General features: G+C 37.0%; 1 protein-coding gene and 1 pseudogene across 1 annotated transcript in view; one reads left to right on the forward strand and one right to left on the reverse strand.

Annotated features, from left to right (window-relative positions):
* Positions 1–674: 674 nt before the first annotated feature.
* Positions 675–26204, reverse strand: part of Hcn1 (hyperpolarization activated cyclic nucleotide gated potassium channel 1) — a 383720-nt gene continuing 358190 nt past the window's right edge. Inside the window, exons 7-8 of the mRNA XM_052159963.1 lie at positions 6526–6690; positions 675–2628 (exon numbers count right to left, since the gene is read on the reverse strand). Coding sequence (XP_052015923.1) covers positions 1682–2628; positions 6526–6690 — 1112 coding nt within the window. The 3' untranslated portion in view covers positions 675–1681. The remainder of the gene's footprint in view (positions 2629–6525; positions 6691–26204) is intronic.
* On the forward strand, positions 7315–7468 carry LOC127667182 (uncharacterized; annotated as a pseudogene).

A 26204-nucleotide genomic window follows, 5' to 3' on the forward strand; every position in this document is an offset into this window, starting at 1 on the left:
CACTAGAAAGCTTGCTATTGTGTTAGCATCATCTGCCACATGTGTGAGGTGCAGTAAACACACATGATCACTAAGGGACTTCTATAGAAGAGGCATCATGATGCTCACAGAAAGAATTAAGGAAACAAGTGAACAAACAAACAATGCTTTCGGACAGCTCAACTCCTCCCCTGCTTCCTGTCACCAAGTCCATGTAAGTTTCAGCACATTTAAAAGAACAAACCTCCTGTCTATCTAAGGACTATGTAGGTTACCACATGCCTTAAGATTTACTAACTGCTTAGTTACAATATACAAAGGGCAAAATGTGTAATTTCAAACAGATGTGATGATTTGTAATATTTATTTCTTCACAATAACGTCACAATGACCTACCAACTAACATGAAGACACAGAACACATTTAACCCCAAAACAAGCTGTGATTTGCAAATAATTGTTTAAGTGACAAGAACAGCAACAATATCAAATGAAAGTGAAAACCTCACTTCTAGATTTAAGTCAGAGATCCAAGTAGGCCTTTTAAGAATTTTAAGAGAGGCAATTAATGAATAGTTATACTCTTCTAGAAGTGAGAAATACTGTAAGCCTTTTTTTACAGATTGGTTTGAATCTACTTTTTTTTCTCTTTTTTTTTTTTTTTTACTTTTTTTTTTTATTTTTTGCCCCTGAAAACATGCCAGGATTAGGTTCAGATGCTTGATTATGTCAAGAAGGAATAAAAGTAATGATTTTTTGGTGTGATACAAGCAATTTGTAGGTTCAAGCATACAATTTTTGCATAAAATATTGCAGGTTAAAAATGATATCATAGGTCTCAAGCCATTGCATTACATTTGAACAGTTGTCACGATTATTATGTTTTGAGAAATTTAAAACTCTAACTTTAGAAGTGAAGCAATAAAACTAAATTCTTAAACAGTGACTTTAACCTTTCTACAACACGGAATGGTTACTTTTATTCGGGTTGGAAAAGTTATTTACAGCTAACATTGACTGAGTCTTGGTAAGAGTCCAATAACACATGAAGACAAATATCTCCTCACCTTTCTCACAAAACCAGCAAACATGTTTGAGGTTAGAGGGAGCCTTAACAATGGCAATGCTAGTCTCCTATGGTGGCTGAGCATGTAGCGTGTTCCTTCACCTAACTCAAAATTTAAAGCACCAAAATACAATTTAGAGCTAGAAACTGGATTTGCTTATTTAATCCCGCATAATTAACAACCTAGATGCAGAGGCACAGCTAATGAAGACAGCTTTGATTGGTGCTATGTTGGATCTAATCACAGTTGCTTTTTTTTAAAATCAGTTTTGTTTCCATTGACTCCAAGAACTCTTCATAAAATGGAGAAACACATATATCAAAGAATCAAGTAAAAGGTTAGAAATCAATGATCTTACAAGAACGAGTTAAATCCTTTAATGATTTTAAAGAAAGGAAGACATGTAACACTGAATGTTATACAAGTCTTTTGAACTTCTCTTGGGCATTTAGATATATATATATATATATTTAATTATATATGTATATATGTTTTTACATTTGCATGTAGGCCACAGCTTCTAAAATATTTTTTCAGAGTAGGCTATAGGGATCTATCATGAGATAGAATAAAATAATATCTGAGAATAATCTGTTTATTAGAGTATTTCTTTTCTGCTTTGACAATGAGCAAGAATCATAAATTTGAAGCAAAACGTGGTTTTTCTGCATCTGGGTCTGTATTTAAGACTGAGGGAGACTCTCTCTGCACAGCTGCTGGTGGCGGGGGTGCTGGAGGCACTCCTCGGTTGGGGGGTATGGCTCCCGAGGACATCTGTCGGAACAAGGTGACACGTTGTGGCACTGTGCTCCTGTTCCCTGCCTGAAGGCCAGTGCTGTGGACTGCTGCCACGGGTTGAGGGATGGAGGCCAGGGACTCGCCCACAGTGGGATGGGGTCTGGAGATCATTGTGGAAACCTCATGGGGCAGCGAAGGCTGAGAGGCGGACAGGGGCCTGACTTCTCGGGTCAGGTTGGTGTTATGAAGAGCTTGCGTGCTCTTATGCACTTCATTTTTCGGCGTGGAGCTACCAGGTGTCTGTGGCTGTTGTTGCTGCTGCTGCTGTTGCTGCTGTTGTTGCTGCTGTTGCTGCTGTTGTTGCTGCTGTTGCTGCTGTTGAGTCTGAGGCTGAGTCTGCTGTACCTGGGACTGCTGTAGCTGCTGCTGAGGCTGTTGCATGAGTGACAACTGAGACGCAGTGGGAGAGGCATAATGGAAAGTTCGCGTGGCCAGGGGGCTCTGTATAGGAGGACTGCACACTGCTGTGGTATAGGAGCAGGGTGAAAGAATGGCCGAGGGTTGGGGCGTCTGTGTGCTGGGGCTGGGTGAGTGCAGGTTGCTGTGAGACAGGCTGGTTGCAGTATAGACTGGCGGAGATTGGGTCCTCATGCGGGAGGTTGGGGTGGTGGTTGAAGATGTGCAGTTCAGGGCTGTCATTTGAGGATAGTTGATTGGAGGGATCGCTTGTACCATCTCCCGGTCATGTTTCACAATCTGCTTCAGGATCTCATTCTCCTGGTTGTTGAAAACACCAGTGTTCAGATCCTTCTGGAACTTCTGCAGGAGAATAGAGTTTTTCTTGCCTATCAGCAAAGGAAAAATAGGCACTTAGACAGGCTGAAAAGGAACTAACAAAACCACAGGGGCCTGGTTACTCCAGGGTGACTCACGTCAGCGTTAGGACCAACTTACCTGTCACCATCAAACAGAAATGAAAGTTCTGCCTAAGTAAAATTTTGCATCTGTTTAGAAATATTACCCTCTGCTTTTAAAAAAAAATCGAAAAGAATAAAGATGGCAAAAATAAAAGCTGCTTTATAGGAGAAATGTACATGTTTAATAGAGTTATTTGAGGAGTAGTGGAGAAGAGGGTGTTTGGGTCAGGATGAGCCTAGAATCATTATTTTAATTTTAAGTTGTATTTGCAAGGCAAGACAATGGGGAATAAGAGTCAACACTGGAATATTTGCTTTGAGACACAATCAACAAAAGGCTTTAAGTAGAATCATTTATCCAATGCTCATGATTGTGGTGCAGACAAATTCATATTTTCGACATGGGACAGGTAATCTCGCTGTTCAGAAATTTAGGCTAGAAAGGGAAGAGGCTGTGAAAAAAGGGGGAGGGGCACAAGAATTGTGATTGTGAAGCCTTGCTACAGAGAACAAATTTGCTTCATGTGTAATATCTGGGTCCCTCTAGAATGGTGGCTCCTCACAGCAGACACAGATTGCTGAATCTGATACTATTTTATGTGCATACAGTTTCGTGGAGAACTATCTAAGAGGCTCAGCCTTTGACCAGTGCAAGGTACCACACTGATTGTTCATTCTAGCTGCATATTTTGTTCATCTCTGGAGCTTTAAAAAATATGAAAGTCAGTGCACACCAATTATGTGGGTTCCAGATTTTAGCATTTGCAATCAGGGAATGCTTCTGTGCGGGCACATTGAGACTCAACTCATGATCATCCCGCTTCTATACAGTGGTCACCGAATGGGGCTCACAGAGCTCCCCTCTCATCTCACTTCAGGACATAGATAAGTCTTAGTTCTACTTCCATCATAATTTTTGAGAGTTTTGCAATAGCCAGGTCTTCCCTGGAATAATATCAATTAGAATCAATAGCTAGTTGGTAAAAAGTAAAATAGAATAAAATAAAATAAAGTAACAACACAGAAGACACCAGGAGCACACAACCCATGGACTCAGTTAAGTTGGGCACATATGGGCTCACAGAAACCACAGAGGCAAGCATATGGCCTTCAGGGATCTGTTTCAGGCACTCTGCATATATGTTATACTGTTGCTTGGTGTTTTTCGATATTGGTAACTGTGGGAGTGAGAGGGTGTGTCTTTGACACTTTTGCCTTTTCTTGGAAATCTTTTCCTCCTTTTGGGTTGGTTGCTTTGTCTTATTATATGTTGTTTTGTCATGCTTCATTATTGTCTCTTGATGTCCTGCTCTTTTCCGAAGGGAGAAAGAAGGTAAGTAGATCTGGAGAACAGGGGAGTGGAAGAGAGAGTGGGGGAAGGGTAAAGGGAGGAAAACCTGTGGTCACCATGCAGTGAATGAGAAAAGAATATATTTTCAATAAAAAATAAGAACAGACAGGTTTTATATATACTGAAATGATTCTGGTAACTGAAAAGTGAAGAAACTATTCTCTACTGATGAATAGTATAATTTCAAAAATAACAGTATATCTCCAACAAGTTGCATTATGACAATTTACTTGGATGCCAAGAAAAGCAATTTTTAAAAATAATTGTCAAAATACATATTATTCCATATTATTCCTTTTTTCAATGCTTCTCTAATTTCCCATAGAAAAAGCCACATGTTAGTATCAATAATGAATATAGATATTTATTTGATATAGTGTCTTAACTTACTACAATAAATACTTATATATTGATCTTACAACTGAGATGGACAATGTTACTTTTTATTTGAAGTAGCAATATTTCATGATTAAGGTATCTTTATTCATGAAAAGAATTAAAATATTTCTCATAGCTTTAATGCACTGTCAGAATTTTATCAGTTTCAAAAATACCAATGTTTGGGGCTTACTAGCAATATTATTCCTTATTCTATTGTCTAAAACTATTTCATATAACTTTCCTGAGATTTATAGTTTCAAAGAGAATAAAGAGGAACCAGATTAATAGAAATTACTGAATATGCAATACTTTAAAAATGTATCCTAAGATGTCTGTTTGGTTAAGGAAACCAGTCTCAAGTACAGGTAAGTCAGTCTCTGTGTCTGTCATGAGCACTCAGAAAAAAATTAGATTGTCTTCAATTCTTGCTCTTAGGAATGACTTCTTATTTCACAGGCGCTATCTCTCTGGATGACTATGTCCTGCTATTTCCTAAAGTTTAGTATGTTTGTTGTGCCTTGTGATAATGTCCATATAGTACTTTTATATCATCTATTTAAAATCTGTCATTCTATGATGTGTAGAGGGAAGAAAAGGTGAGTGAGGTGAGACACTGTCTTAGACTAAGACCTTATCTTCATAAGAATGAAGCTCTTGAGACACCTGTTTCTTGACTTCTAACTGACCCCAACTCCATCTGCTTCAGGTATATTTACTATCCCCACCCCCTTTTTCAGTATACATGTGTTGTAGAGCTGTTATTGAAACTAGCAGTAAGATATAGAGATTCTCTCTCCACTCATAAAATCTAGTACCCACCCCTTTTCTGATATTTTTATTATGCTCAGTTAGGTATTCTACTACATAATAAATATGTATAATTGGTAGGACTGTCAATAGGGAAGTGCTTTGTCTTTCTACCTTTATAAATTATTTTCTTCCACATATTTATTTTAGAGTTGCATAGTCTTTAGCACCTAATTACTACAAATGAAACATACTACATTTAGATATATGATCAAGATCAATCTTAATTGAAAAAGAGATGGCTCAGTGGGTAAGAGCACTGACTGTTCTTCCAAAGGTCCTGAGTTCAACTCCCAGCAACCATTTGGCAGCTCACAACCATTTATACTAGAATCTGATGTCCTCCTCTTCTGGTATGTCTGAAGACAGCTACAATGTAACACACCCCCCCCTTCTTTTTAGAACATTTACTGTAACAAAGGCAGTGAGGGTAGGGGAATGTAGGACACTAAACAAGTACCCATTTAGGGACTTCAGTTTAGTTTATGATGAAGCGCCATAACGCGTTTCTACAGGGAATAGTGTTTAAGCTGAGCTATCAATCTACTGCAGAACTATGCTAAGACAAAGAGGAAGGAAAGACAAGATGAACAAAAAGGTTAAGGTTTGAAGAATTAATGCATATTATCTTGTTAAATTGAAGTGTATCCTAGAATAGCTGGGGAATTTAATAGCAAGACAACATAATCCTATGTGGTTATGGAAACTAGGCAAATCTTTAGCTAACTAAGACATTCTACTTAATATATTTTAGTTTTCTAGCTGAAAATACGTCATAAATTGATGTTTACAAAGTAAACATCTATGTAGGACATCTATACAAAGGATTTTTTTTTGAGTCTGTATTACAAACATTTTGATGCTTCTGCTGAAACTGATTTAGTTGGGCAGGTTTTTAAATTTTTTTAATGAATGCATGAAATATAAAACTGGCCATTAAAGATAAAAAGAACTTTATACAATTTAGAATGTAATATAGACTCATGATATTAGCATTAAGTACTATTTTAGTGCTATCTAGAGTTTATACCAGTGCTTTTTACCTGAAGATTCAAACTGAAGTGATATCACTTGGGTTATCAGATTGCATAGCTAGTAAAAACAGACATAAACAAATCAATCCAGAACACCTAGAAGGAGCAGGAACAGCCTTAGATCTTTCTATACAACTATTTACTACACAGTTATTTGCTATTTGTTTTATATAAATTAACAAGGGATCTATGCACTAGAAATTGAAATGAAAACTCAATTGTGCTTGAGGAAAGTGGAAAGCTAAGGAGTACCTATCCGATCTAGTCGGTCAATAGCAACTGTCTCAAAGGCTCTTCTCATCATTGGATATTCCTCCAAGACCTCATTGAAATTGTCCACCGAAAGGGAGTAAAGACGACAGTAGGTATCAGCTCGAACACTGGCAGTGCGCCGGCCCTTGGTCAGTAGGCATATCTCTGTAAAAAAAAAAAAAAGAAGAAGGGAGAATGACTGAGTTGGTTACGTCCTTTTCCAAGTTTTGAATGCCTCTTATAATAAAAAGCTTCATGTGAGCAGCCAATTGTTGGAGACATACTCATTTTCAATTTATCAGGGAATTCACCTTGGGTATTAAAATCATGGGACTGCTAATATTCTTTTTAAATTCTATTTGGAGATTGTAACTACAACTATCTTTTACCTTCTTTCCCTGCATACTCTACCACATACCCCTCTCTACCCTCATTCAATATCATAGCCTCTTTTCCCTCATCACTATTACATTAGTATGTCTATATGTATATTCATACACATCCCTAATATAGTCTGATCCATCTGTATCCTGTAACTTGTATGTCTGTTTTCAGGCCTGACTATTTGACAATGGACAACACTTACTTTGGCAGCCCCTATGAAAACTGGACATGACACTTCCGGAGGACCCTGCTATACCTCTCCTGGGCATATACCCAGAGAATTCCCCAGCATGCAATAAGGACACATGCTCCACTATGTTCATAGCAGACTTATTTATAATAGCCAGAAGCTGGAAAGAACCCAGATATCCCTCACTGGAGGAATGGATACAGAAAATGTGGTATATCGCTTCTCGGCCTTTTGGCTAAGATCAAGTGTAGAAAATGTGGTATATATACTCAATGGTGTACTATTCAGCAATTAAAAATAATGAATTCATGAATTTTTTTAGGCAAATGGTTGGAACTGGAAAATATCATCCTAAGCGAGGTAACACAATCACAAAAGAATACACATGGAATGCAATCATTGATATGTGGATATTAATTAGCCCTGAAGCTCTGAATACTGAAGATACAATTAATATATCAAATGATTCCCATGAAGAAGGAAGAAGAGGGCCCTAATCCTGGAAAGGCTTGATCCAGCATTGTAGGGGAGTACCAGCACAGAGAAAAGGGAGGGGGAAAGATAGGAGAATGGATGGAGAGAAGAGGACTTATGGGACATATGGGGAGGGGGGAACTGGGAAAGGGGAAAGCTTTTGGATTGTAAACAAAGAATATAGAAAATATATCAAAAACAAAAAAAAAAACAAAAACAAACAAAAAGATTATAAGTATCTTTAAAACAATAGAGGCTTTTGGGTTCAAACGGGAGAGAAGATAGTTTCCACTCTAAAATAAAAAAGGGGGTAGTTTGGTTCAAAAGACATTAGGAAATACAAAATAGAATTGGAAAGGAAATGCTATATTCAGAAAATCTTATAAACTCTAGTGGGCAGGAAGCAGATAGTATGATCTAGAGGGAATCATAAGTGAGTCTAAATACCCCAGTATACTTTGTGTTCCCCAATTTGATATTAGAATGAAAAAAAAGTATTTCAAATATGTAAATGTGGTCTTTTAATTAGATACTACCGAAGACTTTTTCACTAGAATAATATCCTCAAAATATGGTAATTGTATGTTTTTAGTTAGAATTTCTCATTTGCTAACTAACCTACAAGATGTTATATTCAAAATTTTACTAAGTCAAATTATTGTAGGCTTTGTCCTCTTTTTGACTTGAAAATAATTTAATTTTCTTTGTCTTTTAAATGAACAATTTGGAGCACATGAGATGGCCCATTGGGTAAAGTCATTCACTGACATTGCTAACAGCCTCAGCACAATCTCTGGCACCCATGTTGTAGATGCATCAATCCAATGGGCACAGGTTGTCTTCTGCTCTGTTTCATGGCACATGCTGACACGTATATATGAACACACACACACACACACACACACACACACACAAGCACTTAAAGAAATACATGCAAATAGAAATAAACTTTGTACCACAAAGTTTTTAGTATAATTAAAGTGAAGTATCTACTGTTTGGTGAAGGATTTTATTTGACACTTGAAGATTTGAAAGTAGTGTGCAAGTAGAATACTATTCACACTGTTTTATAAATTATGGTTATTTATATGGATAAAATATGGTGAGAAATTCCAAGACGGCAGAAAACAAAGAACATACAAACCAGGCAGTATTCTGCTTTCTCAGAAATCTGACAGGAAACATTTGACCGTGTTGGTATGGCAGTAACACTTTGCTGTTGATCCAGCTATACCCATCAAAATGCATGCGGTTTTTAAGAGAGTCTTGTTTTGGTATAGCATGAAGGATATTGGCCAGATGATTTCAAATCCTCAATTGTAGCCTAGACTGATGACTTTTAGTTGAGAAGATTCAGAAAATTATCTCAGTTCTTTGGATATTGGATATCATTGTAAAATATAACACCTAGTTAACATCTTATCAAATCTGTTGGATAGACGTTTTCTTATCTAATTATAAAGACTTTTAGCCTGATACTTTCTGGACCTATACAATGGTCCATAATAGTTGCTTAATGTTTGCTGGTTGAATCAATGAATCAAAAAGCAATGTATTCTACAAAGTAAATTATTATGCAAATTTTCATTCTATGAAGAAACTATGACACCATGTTCTGTTATTGAGATGTAGATAAAGCAATATTGGCTTCCCTGCTACATATAATATATTTGTTGTAGAACTTGCTATGTCATTTATGCCACACTAAACTGTGTTTCTGATTGGTTGTAAATAAAGAATTCATTGAGAAAATTGTACCAGTGTTGTCTTAGATATGGTTAAGTCATAAATTACCAAGTAGCAAATGAAGTTACTTTGGAGTGCCCAAGTTGATCCCATAAACAAGATAAAATACAAACAAGTGAAAGAGAATTCCTGCCAAGCCTGCAATCTAAAATGTAAATTTAAAGATTTGTCTGCATATTTTCTAAATGCCACTTATTTCTCAAACTATCTGGTCATTTTTATTTGTTCACTGAGAACTCAGCTCAGACTTCTTTTAGCATGGCATCATAAAGTTATCTCTGTAGATGTATATTTCATAGTATTCACAGGGCCTGGATTCTATCTGCAGTTCCACACACAAAAGGAAGATACTCAGTACAAATATTCTTAGTGATAAATCCATTCACCACAGATCCTATTGTAATATATTATAATTGTCCTTTAGGTCGAATTTTCCCAGTGTGGTTTTGAGGGTGATTGCTGAAATGGTAAAAGGTTACTCTATTTGACTAAGATGAAATTGTCAGTAATGTGCCCTGTCACGAGCACGATAGAAAGCTGAGCCCAATTTCAGCTTCAAAAAGACTGTTGTTTGAGAGATTAAATTTGGCCTAGCACACCGTGTGACTACTTTTAATAATCCTTCGGCTATGAGATGTATCAGCTGCCCAATGCTCTTTTTGCTGACATTCGTTAACCCTGATTCTAAACATTTCAGTCTACTTGACATTACTGTCACCTATATGAGCAGTTATTTCCTGAGGTAGGGCAAATAGCTTCAAGCATTTTCCAACTCAGAAGGATTTCACTGACCTCTAAAACAGTTTGACATTGAAGTGACACAGAGTTAATCAGGAACTCCTGATAGACTTTCCAAAGTAGTGTTTTAACCCTGAGATCTAGAATTTATGTGAAACGTTGTACTCAGTTGTTTATTGTAACTGAAGCAAATGTTGCTTCCTTTCCTAAATCTCAATATCATGAAATAAGAGTAATCATATATTATGCAGCACAATGCTATTTTTTCATAGAAATTTCTTGGCTTTCTATTCCAGTATATAATATAAACTAATGTGTCAGAGAAAATATCACTTTTCTTTGCATATTTATTATATTTCTAGTCTTTCTATTAGTTATACTAGAACTAATAAGTTGTTGCCTCCATATGGTATAAAAGGCATAAACATTTGGACTTACCAATTTGCATATCAAGCTTATCTTGTAGTTTATTTTGAATATTAAACATATTGGAAAAGGAATTCAAAGAAATGTGGACAGAACAAAACATTAAATGCCAGGTTTGTATTATTATATATTCCAAATTTGATGATTTTAAACCACAGACTAAATTGATAAATTTTCAATTATGGATATTATTAAGGAATGGTTTGATAATTGACAAACTTGATACGGTTTTTTTAATGACCCAGAACATACAATTTTGACATTTCCAGTATAGATTTGGTAATTACCCTGTGCATAGAGATCACCCAGCTTACACAGTTTCTATGTCTTCTCTTATCCCATTGGCAATTATTATTTATGAATACTTAGCTCATCAAAAGCTATGATGTGTAAAGCAAATTATAGCTCTCACCTTATATTAAATTGATTCATTTCTCTTAAGAGATATAAATTAGATATCTGCCAGAGCAGTGTGTGCTCTTAGCTGGCAGCCCATTAGCTCTATATTCTAGAAGTCATGAGACTCTTTCATTCCAGTTGATTCCAAACACTCTGACATGATCCCTTGTTGTATATATATATTTTTTCACTGAAGTTTGTTTTTTTCACCTCTTAGCTTCTTTTCCCTTCATCTCCCTGTTTTTTTATTCAATGTATTCTTTATTTACATTTCAAATGATTTCCCCTTTTCTGGGTCCCCACTCCCTGAAAGTCCCATAAGCCCTCTTCCCTCCCCCTGTTCCTCCATCTACTCCTTCCCACTTCACTGTTCTGGTATTCCCCTATAGTGTTGCACTGAGTCTTTCCAGAACCAGGGGCCATTCCTCTGTTCTTTTTGGACATCATTTAATATGTGGATTATGTCTTGGGTATTCCAAGTTTCTAGGTTAAAATCCACTTATCAGTGAGTGCATACCATGACTGATCTTTTGAGACTGGGTTACCTCACTTAGTATGATGTTCTCCAGCTCCATCCATTTGTCTAAGAATTTCATGAATTCATTGTTTCTAATGGCTGAATAGTATTCCATTGTGTAAATAGACCACATTTTTTGTATCCATTCCTCCACTGAGGGACACTTGAGTTGTTTCCAGCTTCTGGCTACTACAAATAGGGCTGCTATGAACATAGTGGAGTATGTGTCCTTATTGCATGCTGGGGAATCCTCGGGGTATATGTCCAGGAGTGGTATAGCAGGGTCGTCCGGAAGTGTCAAGCCCAGTTTTCTGAGGAACCTCGAGACTGATTTCCAAAGTGGTTGCACCATCTTGCAATCCCACCATCGGTGGAGGAGTGTTCCTCTTTCTCCACCTCCTCGCCAGCACCTGCTGTCTCCTGAGTTTTTGACCTTAGCTATTCTCACTGGTGTGAGGTGAAATCTCAGGGTTGTTTTGATTTGCATTTCCCTAATGATTAATGATGTCGAACATTTCTTAAGGTGTTTCTCAGCCCTCTGAAGTTCTTCATGTGAACATTCTTTGTTTAGCTCGGTACCCCACTTTTTAATGGGGTTATTTGGTTTTCTAGGTTCTACCTTCTTGAGTTCTTTGTATATATTAGATATTAGCCCTCTGTCAGATTTAGGGTAGGTGAAGATCCTTTCCCAATCTGTTGGTTGACGTTTTGCCCTTTTGACAGTGTCCTTTGCCTTACAGAAACTTTGTAGTTTTATGAGGTCCCATTTGTCAATTCTTGATCTTAGAGCATAAGCTATTGGTGTTCTATTCAGGAACTTTTCCCCTGTGCCCATGTCCTCAAGGGTCTTCCCAGTTTCTTTTCTATTAGTTTCAGTGTGTCAGGTTTTATGTGGAGGTTCTTGATCCATTTGGAGTTGAGCTTAGTAAATGGAGATAAGAATGGATCGATTTTCATCCTTCTGCATGCTGACCTCCAATTGAACCAGCACCATTTTTTGAAAAGACTATCTTTTTTCCACTGAATGCTTTCAGCTCCTTTGTTGAAGATCAAGTGACCATAGGTGTGTGGGTTCATTTCTGGGTCTTCAATCCTATTCCATTGATTGGCTTGCCTGACATTGTACCAATACCATGCAGTTTTTATCACTACTGCTCTGTAGTAAAGTTTGAGGTCTGGGATACTGAATCCCCCTGAAGTTCTTTTACTGTTGAGAATACTTTTAGCTATCCTTGGTTTTTTGTTATTCCAGATGAATTTGAGCATTGCCCTTTTTAGCTCTATGAAGAACTGGGTTGGGATTTTGATGGGGATAGCATTGAGTCTGTAGATTGCCTTTGGCAAGATGGCCATTTGACTTCAGCACTCCATTCTCATCAATGGACCGATCAGGAAAACAGAAACTAAACAGGGAGACAGTGAAACTAATTGAAGCTTTGAACCAATTGGAGTTAACAGATATATATAGAACTTTTCATCCCAAAGCAAAAGAATATGCCTTTTTCTCAGCACCTCATGTTACCTTCTCTAAAATAGATCATATAGTTGGTCACAAGACAGACCTCAACAAATATAAGAAGATTGAAATAATCCCATGCCTCCTATCAGATCACTATGGAGTAAAAGTGGTATTTAATAACAATAAAAACAACAGAAAGCCCACATATACATGGAAACTGAACAATACTCTACTCAATGATACCTTGGTCAAGGAATAAATGAAGAAAGAAATCAAAGATTTTTTATAATTTAACGAAAATGAAGGCACAACATATACAAATCTATGGGACACAATGAAAGCAGTGCTAAGAGGAAAATTCATAGCTTTGAGTGCCTCCAAAAAGAAATTGGAGAGAGCATACACTAGAAGATTAACAGAACAACTGAAAGCCCTGGAACAAAAAGAAGCTAATTCACCCAGAAGGAGGAGAAGACAGGAAATCATCAAACTCAGGGCTGAAATCAATTAAGTAGAAACCAAGACAACCATACAAAGAATCAACAAAACCAGGAGCTGGTTATTTGAAAAATCAACAAGATAGATAAACCCTTAGCCAGACTAACCAAAGGGCACATAGAAAGTGTCCAAATTAACAAAATTAGAAATGAAAAGGGAGATATTACAACAGAAACTGAGGAAATTCAAAAAAATCATCAGATCCTACTACAAAGCCTGTACTCAACACAACTAGAGAATCTGGAGGAAATGGACAATTTCTTAGACAGATAGCAAATACCAAAATTAAACCAGGATCAAATATATCATTTAAACAGACCCATAACCCCTAAAGAAATAAAAGGGGTCATAGATAGCCTTCTGACCAAAAAAAACACAGGACCAGGTGGTTTCAGTGCTGAATTCTATCAGACCTTCAAAGAAGACTCACCATCAATACTCTTCAAACTATTCCACCAAATAGAAACAGATGGAACACTACACAACTCCTTCTACGAAGCCACAATTACACTGATACCAAAACCACACAAAGATCAAACTAAGAAAGAGAATTTCAGGCCAATTTCCCTTATGAATATCGATGCAAAAATACTAAATAAAATTCTTGCCCACCGAATCCAAGAACACATCCACCAGGATCAAGTATGCTTCATCTCAGGCATGCAGGGATGGTTCAATATAAGGAAATCCATCAATGCAATCCACTACATAAACAAACTCAAAGAAAAAAAACACATGATCATTTCATTGGATGCTAAAAATGCATTTGACAAAATTCCATATCCTTTCATGCTAAAAGTCTTGGAAAGGACAGGAATTCAAGGCTGATATCTAAATTTAGTAAAGGCATTATACAGCAAACCGGTAGCCAACATCAAACTAAATGGAGAGAAACTTGAAGAAATCCCACTAAAATCAGGGACTAGACATGGCTGCCCCCTCTCTCCATATCTTTTCAATATAGTTCTTGAAGTCCTATCTAGAGCAATTAGACAACATAAGGAGGTCAAAGGGATACAAATTGGAAAGGAAGAAGTCAAACTATCACTATTTGCAGATGATATGATAGTATACTTAAGTGACCCAAAAAACTCTACTAGAGAACTACAGCTGATAAACAATTTCAGCAAAGTTGTTGGCTACAAAATCAACTCAAGCCAATCAATAGCCTTTATATATTCAAAGGATAAGCAGACTGAGAAAGAAATTAGTGAAATGACACCCTTCACAATAGCCACAAACATCATAAAGTATCTTGGGGTGACTCTAACCAAACAAGTGAAAGACCTATATGACAAGAACTTCAGATCTCTGAAGAAGGAAATCGAAGAAGATCTCAGAAAATGGAAAAATCTTCCATGCTCATGGATTGGCAGCATCTCCCTATTTTTTATTAGATATATTTTTTATTTATATTTCAAATGATTTCCCTTTCCCTGGTCCCCACCCACAAATCCCATAAGCCACCTCCCCAGTCAACCCTATCCTGCTTCCCTGTCCTGGTCTTCCTCTACACTGCAGCATGATCCTTTCCAGGACCAAGAGACTCTATTCCCTTTGATGGCCAACAAGGCCATCCTCTGCTGCTTATGTGTCTGGAGCCATGGGTATCATCATGCTATGTGCTATGTGATTGATGGTTTTGTCCATGGGAGCTCTGGGAGTACTAGATGGCTCATGTCATTGTTCCTCCTATGGTGCTGCAAACCCCTTCAGATCTTTGGGTCCTTTCTTTAGATCCCCCATTGGGGACCCTGTGCTCAGTTCAATGGCTGTCTGAGAGTGTCCCCCTCTGTATTTGTCATGCACTAGCAGAGCCTCCCAGGTGACAGCTATATCCGGCTCAAGTCAGCAAGCACTTATGGGCATTGATAATAGTGTCTGGGTTTCGTAATTGTATATGGGATGGATCACTAGGTGGGGTAGTCTCTGGATAGTCTTTCCCTCAGACTCTGCTCCACACTTTGTCTCTGTATCTCCTTCTCTGGGTATTTTGTTCCCCATTCTAATAAGGATCATAGAATACATACTTTGTTCTTCTTTCTTCTTGGTTGAATGTGTCTTGGGTATTCTAAGCTTCCGGGGTAATATTCACTTATCAGTGAGTACATACCATGTGTGTTCTTTGCTGATTGGGTTACTTGAGTTAGGATGATATTTTCTAGTTCCACCCATTTGCCTATGGATTTCATAAATTCATTGTTTTAAATAGCTGAGTAGTAGTGCATTGAGTAAATGTACCACATTCTGTATCCATTCCTCCGTAGAGGGACATCTGGGTTCTTTCAAGCTTCTGGCTATTATAAATAGGGCTGCTATGAATATAGTGGTGCATGTGTCCTTATTACATGCTGATGAATCCTCTGGGTATATGCCCAGGAGTGGTATAACAGGGTCCTCCAGTAGTATTATGCCCAGTTTTCTGAGTAACTGCCAAACTGAATTCCAGAGTGGTTGTACCAGCTTGCAATTCCACCAGCAGTAGAGGAGTGTTCCTCTTTCTCTACATCCTTGCCCACACCTGCTGTCTCCTGAGTTTTTGATCTTAGCCATTCTTGACTGTTGTGAGGTAAAAGCTGAGGGTTGTTTTGATTTGGATTTCCCTGATGACTCTAACCAAACAAGTGAAAAATCTATATGTCAAGAACTTCAAGCCTCTGAAGAAAGAAATTAAAGAAGATCTCAGAAGATGGAAAGATCTCCCATGTTCATGGATTGGCAGGAATAATATAATAAAAATGGCCATCTTGCCAAAGCAATCTACAGATTCAATGCAATCCCTTTCAAAACCCCTACTCAATTCTTCATAGAGTTAGAAAGAACAATTCTCAAATTCATCTGGAATAACAAAAAACCCAGGATAGCTAAAACTATTCTCAAAAGTAAAAGAACTTCCAGGGAACTCAGTATCCTGGACCTCAAGCAGTACTCCATAGCAATAGTGTTAAAAAGTGTATGGTATTGGTATAGTGACAGGCAGGTAGATCAATGAAATAGAAGTGAAGACCCAAAAATGAACCCACACACCTATGTTCACTTGATCTTTGACAAAGGAGCTAAAACCATCCAGTGGAAAAAAGCCTTTCAACAAATAGTGCTAGTTCAACTGGCAATTGAGCATGCAGAAGAATGTAAATTGATCCATTCTTATCTCCTTGTACTAAACTCATATCCAAGTGGATCAGGAACCTCCACATAAAACCAGACACACTGAAACTAATAGAAAAGAAAATGAGAAAGAGCCTCGAGCACATGGGCACAAAGGAAAATTTTCTGAACAGAACACCAATAACTTATGCTCTAAGATCAAGAATTGACAAATGGGACCTCATAAAATTACAAAGTTTATGTAAGGCAAAGGGCACTGTCAATAGGACAAAACGGCAACCAACAAATGGGGAAAAGATTTTTATCAACCCTACATCCAAGAGAGGGCTAATATCTGATATATACAAAGAACTCAAGAAGTTAGACTCCAGAGAACCAAATAACACTATTAAAAATGGGATACAGAGCAAAACAAAGAATTTTCACCTGAGGAATTTTGAATGGCTGAGAAGAACTTAAAGAACTCCTCCACTGCTGGTGGGGTTGTAAGATGGTATAACCACTTTGGAAATCAGTCTGGCGGTTCCTCAGAAAACTGGACATGTCATTTCCAGAGGACCCTGCCATACCTCTCCTGGGCATATACCCAAAGGATTTTCCGGCATGCAATAAAGACACATACTCCATTATGTTCATAGCAGCCTTATTTATAATAGCCAGAAGCTGGAAAAGAACCCAGATGTCCCTCAATGGAGGAATGGATACAGAAAATGTGGTATATTTACACAATGGAATACTACTCAGCAATTAAAAACAATGAATTCATGAAATTTTAGGCAAATGGTTGGATCTGGAAAATATCCTAAGTGAGGTAACCCAATCACAAAAAAAATATACATGGAATGCAATCTCTGATAAGTGGATATTAATTAGCCCAGAAGCTCTGAATACCCAAGGCACAATTAGCATAACAAATGACTCCCATGAAGAAGTAAGGAGAGGGTCCTGATCCTGGAAAGGCTTGATCTAGCATTGGAGGGGAGTACCAGGACAGAGAAAAAGGAGGGAAGTGATTGGAGAATGGGTCGAGAGAAGAAGGTTTATGGGACATATTGGGAGGGGGGAACTGGGAAAGGGGAAATCATTTGGAATGTAAACAAAGAATATAGAAAATAAAAAATATAATTAAAAAGAAATGTTTAACATTCTTAGTCATTGGGGAAATGCAAATCATCTCCCAATTTATGTTGCTGTCTTTCCATTCCATTGTGACCCTGTCAGCTGCCTAATATCAATGCATATCATATTTACATGGCAGTGCTCATAAACCATTATCAAATACATACATATACTAATAATTTTTCTTAAATTAAAATACTAAAAATTGATTATCATGGGAGTTCTTAGAGTGTCTGATGCCTAAGTAAAAAGCTGCTCTTCTTCTTCCTGTGTAAGCCAGAGTGACTTCAGTGTTCAATGGCCATACATGTAACATAAAAATACCAAAGCTAAGGAGCGTAAGATCACTGACTTCTTACTTCTAACCCGCTTTAAAAATCTACCAGATCACTCCAATTCTTTCCTTTTGATTTTAAATCTGTCAACACTCAGCTCTTGAAAAGTTAATCAAACACTGTGAATTATAAATTTCTTTAAAAAACAGCCAGATCTTAAAAAATTCATCAAATGATTTCAGTGCTTAGAGACCTCAGATGTATTTTGTGAAGTGATTTCTTGTCAGCTCTGTTTTTCTGTGTCATTTAATATGCTCACACAAAATGGGACAGAAGCATTTCAAAAAAAACTTTTCTCTATTCAAAAAGATTCACTGTATATGTATTAAACAAGTCTACTACAGCAAAAATCAGTTTATTTGTCCTCAAATAGTTCTCTCAACTCTCACACCTCATATAAACCTGCAGGTACTTCCCATGTATGCACACATAAATGACAATATAAAGTTAATTGTATACTTTTATGGTTTGTTTAATACAAAAATAAATGACTAACTCAGATTTCTATAGTGTTTTCTTGCTTTAATATTCATAGCTACCATCTGGATACCTCATTAAAAAGCATATTAGGATTTTCTAAGTCTAGAACATTTCCCAATGCTCCAAGGTGTTGTCAGGGATAGGTTTTCAATATAATGTGTAATTGTAGTTATCGGAAAAGGATACAAATTAAGAAATAATAATTGTGAAAACTTCTCCATTACTACTAGCATTTTGAAGCCACAAGGAACACATAATGAGGAAATTCCACCAATCTGGTCAGCATTAATAATTCAGGCATTATGTCTTTAAAAGGCTTAGGAAATAATTCTAAAGATAATTTTTCTTTTAGTTGCTTTGTATGACTTTAAATGACACATCACTAATTATAATGGAGAGAGTTTTGTTAGCCTGGAGTGACATGGAGTGACTCCCATGGGCTTTAAGGCAAGTAGGGGATGATGAAGACAGAAAAGCAAACAGAAGTAAGAATAGGGCAGTAGGCTGCAGTAATCTTGAGTACAGGCTCACAGAACACTGCATATTGAGACTGGTGGGTGGTTGATAAATTAAATAAGAATATGAGATCATTGGAGGGTGACTTGGTTTAGAGCACAGTTCTCTAAGAAATGAAAATATCTTTACATGCAACATTATAGCAGGACTTTGAAGGCACAAGTCTATATCTAAAATGCTGCTTTACGAAATGGCATACATCTTGCTTTGTATGGGAAAAAAAATCACTGAACTTATATTTCTCTGATTGGCAGATTCTTTACAAAATATTTGTGGCACAAGAAAAAATATATTTGGTTTGCAAAATGAACTGGAAGGGAGAATTTTAGTAGTCGGCATAAAGATAGATAATGGAGTTTTGACAAGTTTAGAAATGGGTGACAGGGATTTGTCTGTGCTAAAACCATTGCACTGAATACATGAGTTAAAATTTTCCAGGATTCACTGTGAAATGAGACCATAGCTAAACTTGACAGGTGATAGTGAACCCATGGATTTGAAACTAGACATAGAAGAAAAGCATCATCTCTTCTCTGAGTGAAGATAAAAGGTTAGTTGGGAGGAAAATAACCAACGTTTTGGCATCCAGTGAAACTTTTATTTCATGAAACTTTTCCTTACATTAGTGTAGTTGTTCCTATTGCTAGGTTCACCAGAAGCAGGGTTTTCCTTGAGTTCAAGTTGCCCTGCTTTTATCACAGAGCTCAGAAAACCTGTTCTAACTAGTTTACACAAGGTTAGAGACCTGACTGTCTAACTTATCCTGGTGGTAGGTTTTCAGCAGACTATGACTCATAAAGAAAGGTGTCATGTCTCTGCACAGGGAATGGTTGAAAATCCAACTATGCAGGAGTATGTGTTTGGTGTCCTCCTGTTCCAGTAACCACTGTGATTTCTGAAAGCAGTCGACTGGCAATGAGTTCTATCTCTAAAGTTTCTGTGACAATTTATGCCCTGACCCCTGTGCTTTCCAGGATATAAAGTCTGACCTTGACCTTGAGACATCTCCTAGAATATACTTTCAGACCTATTTCTACCTGTAACTTCTTTGGGAAGTGTATGTTTATCCAAACCTTTAGCTAGCAGATTTCACCTTTTCTATTTTCTTTTCCTCTTGATAAGTAACAATAAATATTATATAGAGAACTTTTAGTATATATAATGGGTAGCTTGATAGAAGCTAGGAAATAAGAAGAAAGCCAATATTAGAATGTCTGTGAAAGCTAAACAGAAAAAGTTATTCTGTGTGAATAAATCTTCCAACTGAGAAAACATCCACACTCATAAATTAATTTTGAAATAGCTAAGACTCTACTGATCTTTTCCTAGTCTGAGAAATATCATATTCCCTGACAACTAACAAGCAAAATCAAAGTAATAATTATAATTATGTAAGTGACACTAAAATGCTTAATAATTTTTTGTATATAGACTCAATAAGAATCCTCATCACTGACTAGCCACTTTCGTTAGTGGTACATTGATACATAAGAATAAGAAACAAAGGAGTCAATAGGTGAAGGCTCTAGTTAGGCACCAGCTTGCCATATCCATGTTCTATAGGTTCTATAGGTTATGTTCTATAGGTTATGTACGTGTCGTCTCCAACCATACTTTGAGCGCCCAATGGACATGGTAATAGACTGAATTGTTCGGGGTTTCCAATGGGACTCTTTGACCAACAGCTAAGTTATATGTAACTCATTTCTTGCACTGGAGGTTCCACTTGGTGGTGAGAGATGTCATTTTGGAGATTTGCCATTTGATAACTCCATTTAGATTTTCTTCAACATGTCTATATTTCATAAGCTTCTACTGTAGTGTGTTTCTGCAAACCCCTCAAATGTCCTTTAGTGTTAGCTGTCTCTCCCCACATTTCTTCCCTCATTTCCTCCGTGTTGCAATTTAATCTTTCTGTATCAGGCTTCCTCTACCCATTTCTATAACTATGTATACTATTTCCCTTTCCCTGGCTGATCCTTCCCTCTCCTTTAATTTATTACTCTGTAGCTAGCCTCTGTGGTTTGATAGTAGAGCATGCCTATCAAAGTCTTAAAGACCAGTGTCTACATAAAAAATAATATATACTAAGTTTGTCTTTTGGGATCTGGGTTACCTTACTGAGGATGATTTTTTTTAGATACATCAAGTTACACATGACTTTTATGACTCTAGCCATTTAAGGGTTGGATAATATTTCACTGTAAAATCAGTGCTTTTTGTCTTGTGGGTCTTGATCCCTTTGGGTATTGAATGACCCATTCACAGGAATTGCATATAAGATATTCTGTGCATCAGATATTTATATTATGGGTCATAACAGTAGCAAAATTACAGATATGAAGTAGTAACAAAAATAATTTTTATGGTTGATGTTCTCAGAACACAGGAAATTTATTAGAAGGTTAAAGTATTAAGAACGTTGGGAACCTGTGATGTATACATACCACCTTTTCATTATCCACTCGTCTTTTGATAGATATCTAGGTTGATCTGAATTTCTAAACTTCGATGAGCAAGTACTTCTGTGATTGGACATAGAGTCCTCTAGGTAGAGGCAAAGGAATAGTATAGCTGGATCCTGAGGTGGATCTATTTCCAGCTTCCTAAATAATTGCAACACTGCTTTTTTTTTTTTTTTAGTATCCATACAAGTTTGCAAGCATACCAGTTAACATCTTCACCCAGCAGTGTATGGCTAACACAAAACAAGCTCAAAGGTATTTTTGCAGAGTTCTTTGTTGACTATTGCTTTGTTTGGTCATTATTTACTGGTCTTTTGCTTGTACATGTGGTTTCTGATTTTGTGTCTTTATTGTGTATATGCGGGTGTGCATACATGCTTGCTTATGTATGCATTTTGTTTTATATGCTTCTTTCTCTGTTAGTTGTTCATTTCATTTTATTTTTACTTATTTTTCATTTGTCTATATGTTTTCTTATGAAAGAGAAGAAAAAGGGTGTGGATTTGGAATGTTTGGGAGGATCTGGAGTGAGAGGGGAACTGTAATCAAAATATATTGAATGGAAAGGTATAGTCAATAAAAAAGTAGTAAACAATTAAAAAAAGAAACATGCAAGCATTAAACTGATGATGAAAAGTAAATGTACTTCATAAAATATTTTGTTTTATTATGTAACCTTAGGTAAGCAAAATTAGAAGAAAAGAGCAGCACAGAGAAAATTGTTAGTGTAGCCTTCATATAGTTAAGTCCTGGATTTGTGCATGTTTTATAATTAATTAAGAATTTCTTTATAGCTCAGCAACACCAAGAAGAACCTCTGTTCCCAGACACTCTAATATGCCCAGGATCATAGAAGCAGAGGTAAAGAGAACTTAACATCTGTCCCAACACCATTGGGAATAAAAGGGACAAGCGAGACCCAGGGACACAGGAACCCCACCCGACAAGTGACTTGGGCTCCTAACAGTCTGGGCTGGTTTAACTTGGGCTAAAACTCCCCGGCTAGCACTGGAACACCCAGAGAAACCTCCACTCTCAGGAGCTCCAACAATCCCAGGATCCCAGGATCCCAGGAGCTTGGTCACTCCAAGATCCCAGGGCCCCAAAGGCATCTCTGACCCACCCAGGATATCAGGATCCCAGGATCCCAGAATCACAGGACCACAGTGATATCTAGACTCTGAGGAGTTCTTACACAAACAGGATCATAGGAAGGACAGGATGCAGTCACATATAGCAAGGGAAGGTAGCATTAAAGATAATCAGATGAACCAGATAAGGACTGAAGCTTAACAACAGAAGTAACAGAAACCAAGGTAACATGGCACATCAGAACCTAATTCTCCCATCAAAGCAAGTCCTGGATACACCATCACATATGAAAAGCAAGATTCAGATCTAAAATTACTTCTCATGATGATTATAGAGGACTTTGAGAAGAACATAAATAACTGCCTTAAAGAAATACAGAAAAACACAGATAAAAAGGTAAAAGCCCTTACAGAGGAAATCCAAAATTCCCTTAAAGAATTACAGGAAAACACAACCAAACAGGCAAAGGAAATGAACAAAATCATCCAAGATTTAAAAATGGAAATAGAAACAATAAAGAAATCAGAAAGGGAGACAACCCTGGAGTTAGAAAACCTAAGGAAAGGATCTGGAGCCATAGATGCAAGCATCACCAACAGAATATAAGAGATAGAAGAGTGAATCTCAGGTGCAGATCATACCATAGAAATCATTGACACAATTGTCAAAGAAAATGCAAAATGCAAAAAGCTCCTAACCCAAAACATCCTGGACATGAAAAGAGCAAACCTAAGGATAATAGGTATAGACAAGAGTGAAGATTCCCAGCTTAAAGGTCAATAATATCTTCAACAAAATTATAGAAAAATCTTCCCTAACCTAAAGAAAGAGATGCCCCAACATACAAAAGGCCTACAGAATTACAAATAGATTGGACCGGAATAGAAATTCCTCCCTTGACATAATAATCAAAGACCAAATGCACTAAACAAAGAAAGAATATTAAAAGCAGTAAGGGAAAAGGTTGAGTAAATATAAAAGTAGACTTAACAGAATTACACCAGACTTCTCACCAGAAACTATGAAAGCAAGAAGATCTTTACGGATGTCTTACAGACCCTAAGAGAACATAAATGCCAGCCTAGGCTACTATACCCAGCAAAACTCTCAGTTACCATAGATGGAGAAAGTATTCCATGACAAAACCAAATTTACACAATAACTTTCTACCAAGCTTTAGAAAGGATAATAGATGGAAAATACCAACACAAGGAGGGAAACTTCACCCTACCAAAAGCAAGAAGGAAATCTTTCAACAAACCCAAAAGAAGATAACCACTAAAACATAATTCCACTTCTAACAACAAAAATAACAGGAACAATCACTTTTCTTTAATATCTGTTATTATCAATGGACTCAATTCCCCCAATAAAAAGAAATAGACTAACAGACTGGATACATAAACAGGACCCAACATTTTGCTGCATACAGAAAATGCACCTCAGTGACAAAGAGAGACACTAACACAGAGTCAAAGGTTGGAAAATAATTTTCCAAGCAAATGGTCCCAAGAAACAGGGTGGAGTAGCCATTCTAATAAGGAATAAAATCAACTTTCAACCAAAAGTTGTCAAAAAGGACAAGGAAGGAAAAAAATCTACCAAGATGAACTCTCAATTCTGAACATCTATGCTCCAAATGTAAGGGCACCCATATTCATAAAAGAAACTTTGCTAAAGCTCAAAGCGCACATCGTACTCAAAAAATAATAGTGGGAGACTTCAACATACAACTCTTAGCAATGGACACATCATGGAAACAGAAACTAAACAGAGACACAGTGAAACTAAAGAAAGTAATGAACCAAGTGCATCTAACAGATATTTATAGACCATTTCATCCTAAAGCAAAAAATATACCTTCTTCCTAGCACCCCATTGTATCTTCTCCAAAATTGAGCATATAATTGGTCACAAAACAGGCCTCAACAGATACAAGCAGATTGAAATAATCCCGTGTGCTATATCAGATCACCACGGTCTAAGGCTGGTCTAAACTTCCAACAAAAACAGCAGAGAACACAAATACATGTGGAAGTTGAACAATGCTGTACTCGGTGATAACCTGGTCAAGGAAGAAATAAAGAAATTAAAGACTTTTTAGAATTTAATGAAAATGAAGACACACCATATCAAAAGTTATGGGATACAATGAAAGCAGTGGTAAGAGGAAAACTCATAGCTCTAAGTGCCTCCAAAAAGAAACTGAAGAGACCATACACATAGAGAAAGGGGGCTGTGGGGAGAGAAAGGGAGAGATAAAGACAGACACACACACACAAAGAAACAAAGACAGAGTTAAAATGACAGAGACATACATAAAAGCTAGGAGGCATCTCAGTGGACAGAAAGATTTCAGAGGGAGAAAGACAGTAATGATGACAAAATTACCAAAGGTCATTAAATATGTATGCCTGAAATGGTCAAAGATTTTTAAAAACATCTAGAAAGTCTAAAAAACAGTAATTTAAAGAATAAATTAACCATGTATTAGGCTGTGAATTAAGCAAAGTAAACTACCGGGGCAAATATCCTAGTATAGACACATGACACAGTATTGTCTATGTCTTAAAAACAACACTTGTGATTCATTTAGCTAGCATAATAACAACCCAAAAAATTCTCTGCTGAGAGATGGTCTGGCCTTCACCCAGTGAAAAAATTTTGCTTTCTCTCCAAAAACATAACTGAGTTGTAATTATACTCTTTCCAAGTCATGGCTGTAAGAGTTTCACATTACCAGATATTCAATAAGCTATTATTTTATTTCCACATTTTTGAAGAAGAGAGACTTCACAGGGTTTTTATAAATTGTTTTCTTTCTTTCTTTCTTTCTTTCTTTCTTTCTTTCTTTCTTTCTCTCTCTCTTTCTTTCTTTCTTTCTTTCTTTCTTTTTTCTTTTTTTTTATTGATATATTTTTTATTTACATTTCAAATGATTTCCCCTTTTCTGGGTCTCCACTCCCCGCAAGTCCCATAAGCCCTCGAGACAGGGGTTTTGAGACAGGGTTTCTCTGTGTAGCCCTGGCTGTCCTGGAACTCACTCTGTAGATCAGGCTGGCCTCAAACTCAGAAATCCACCTGCCTCTGCCTCCCAAATGCTGGGATTAAAGGCGTGCGCCACTACTGCCTGGCGTATAAATTGATTTTTATTCTTTTTTCACATATTAAATTCCGATGGAAGTTTTAATATTATCCTACCAAAAATTTGATAATTCTTTTTTCTTTGTTCAATATTTTTCTATAAATGAATTTTTTTTAGATATTTTCTTTATTTGCATTTCAAATGTTATCCCCTTTTCTGGTTTCCCCTCTGAAAACACCCGATTCATCTCCCCCCTCCCCCTGCTCACCAACATACCCACTGCTACTTCCCAGTCTTGGCATTCCCCTATACTGGGGCATGGGACCTTCTTAGAACCAAAGGCCTTTACTCCCTTTGATGTCCCACAATGCCATTCTCTGCTACATATGCAGCTGAACCCATGGGTCTCACCATGTGTACTCTTTGGTTGGTGGCTTACTCCCTGGTAGCTCTGAGGTTACTGGTTGGTTCATATTGTTGTTCCTCCTATGGGCTGCAAGCTCTTTCAGATCCTTCAGTTCTTTCTCTAGCTCCTTCATTGGGGACCTGGTGCTCAGTCCAAAGGTTGGAATAATTTCTTAATGTTGTCAAACATGTAATTATTGTTCATGTTATTAAGAAAGGAGCTAATTTTAACATTCTTCAGAT

This window comes from Apodemus sylvaticus, chromosome 16, assembly GCF_947179515.1.
Source record: "Apodemus sylvaticus chromosome 16, mApoSyl1.1, whole genome shotgun sequence".
NCBI classification, from domain to species: Eukaryota; Metazoa; Chordata; class Mammalia; order Rodentia; family Muridae; genus Apodemus; species Apodemus sylvaticus.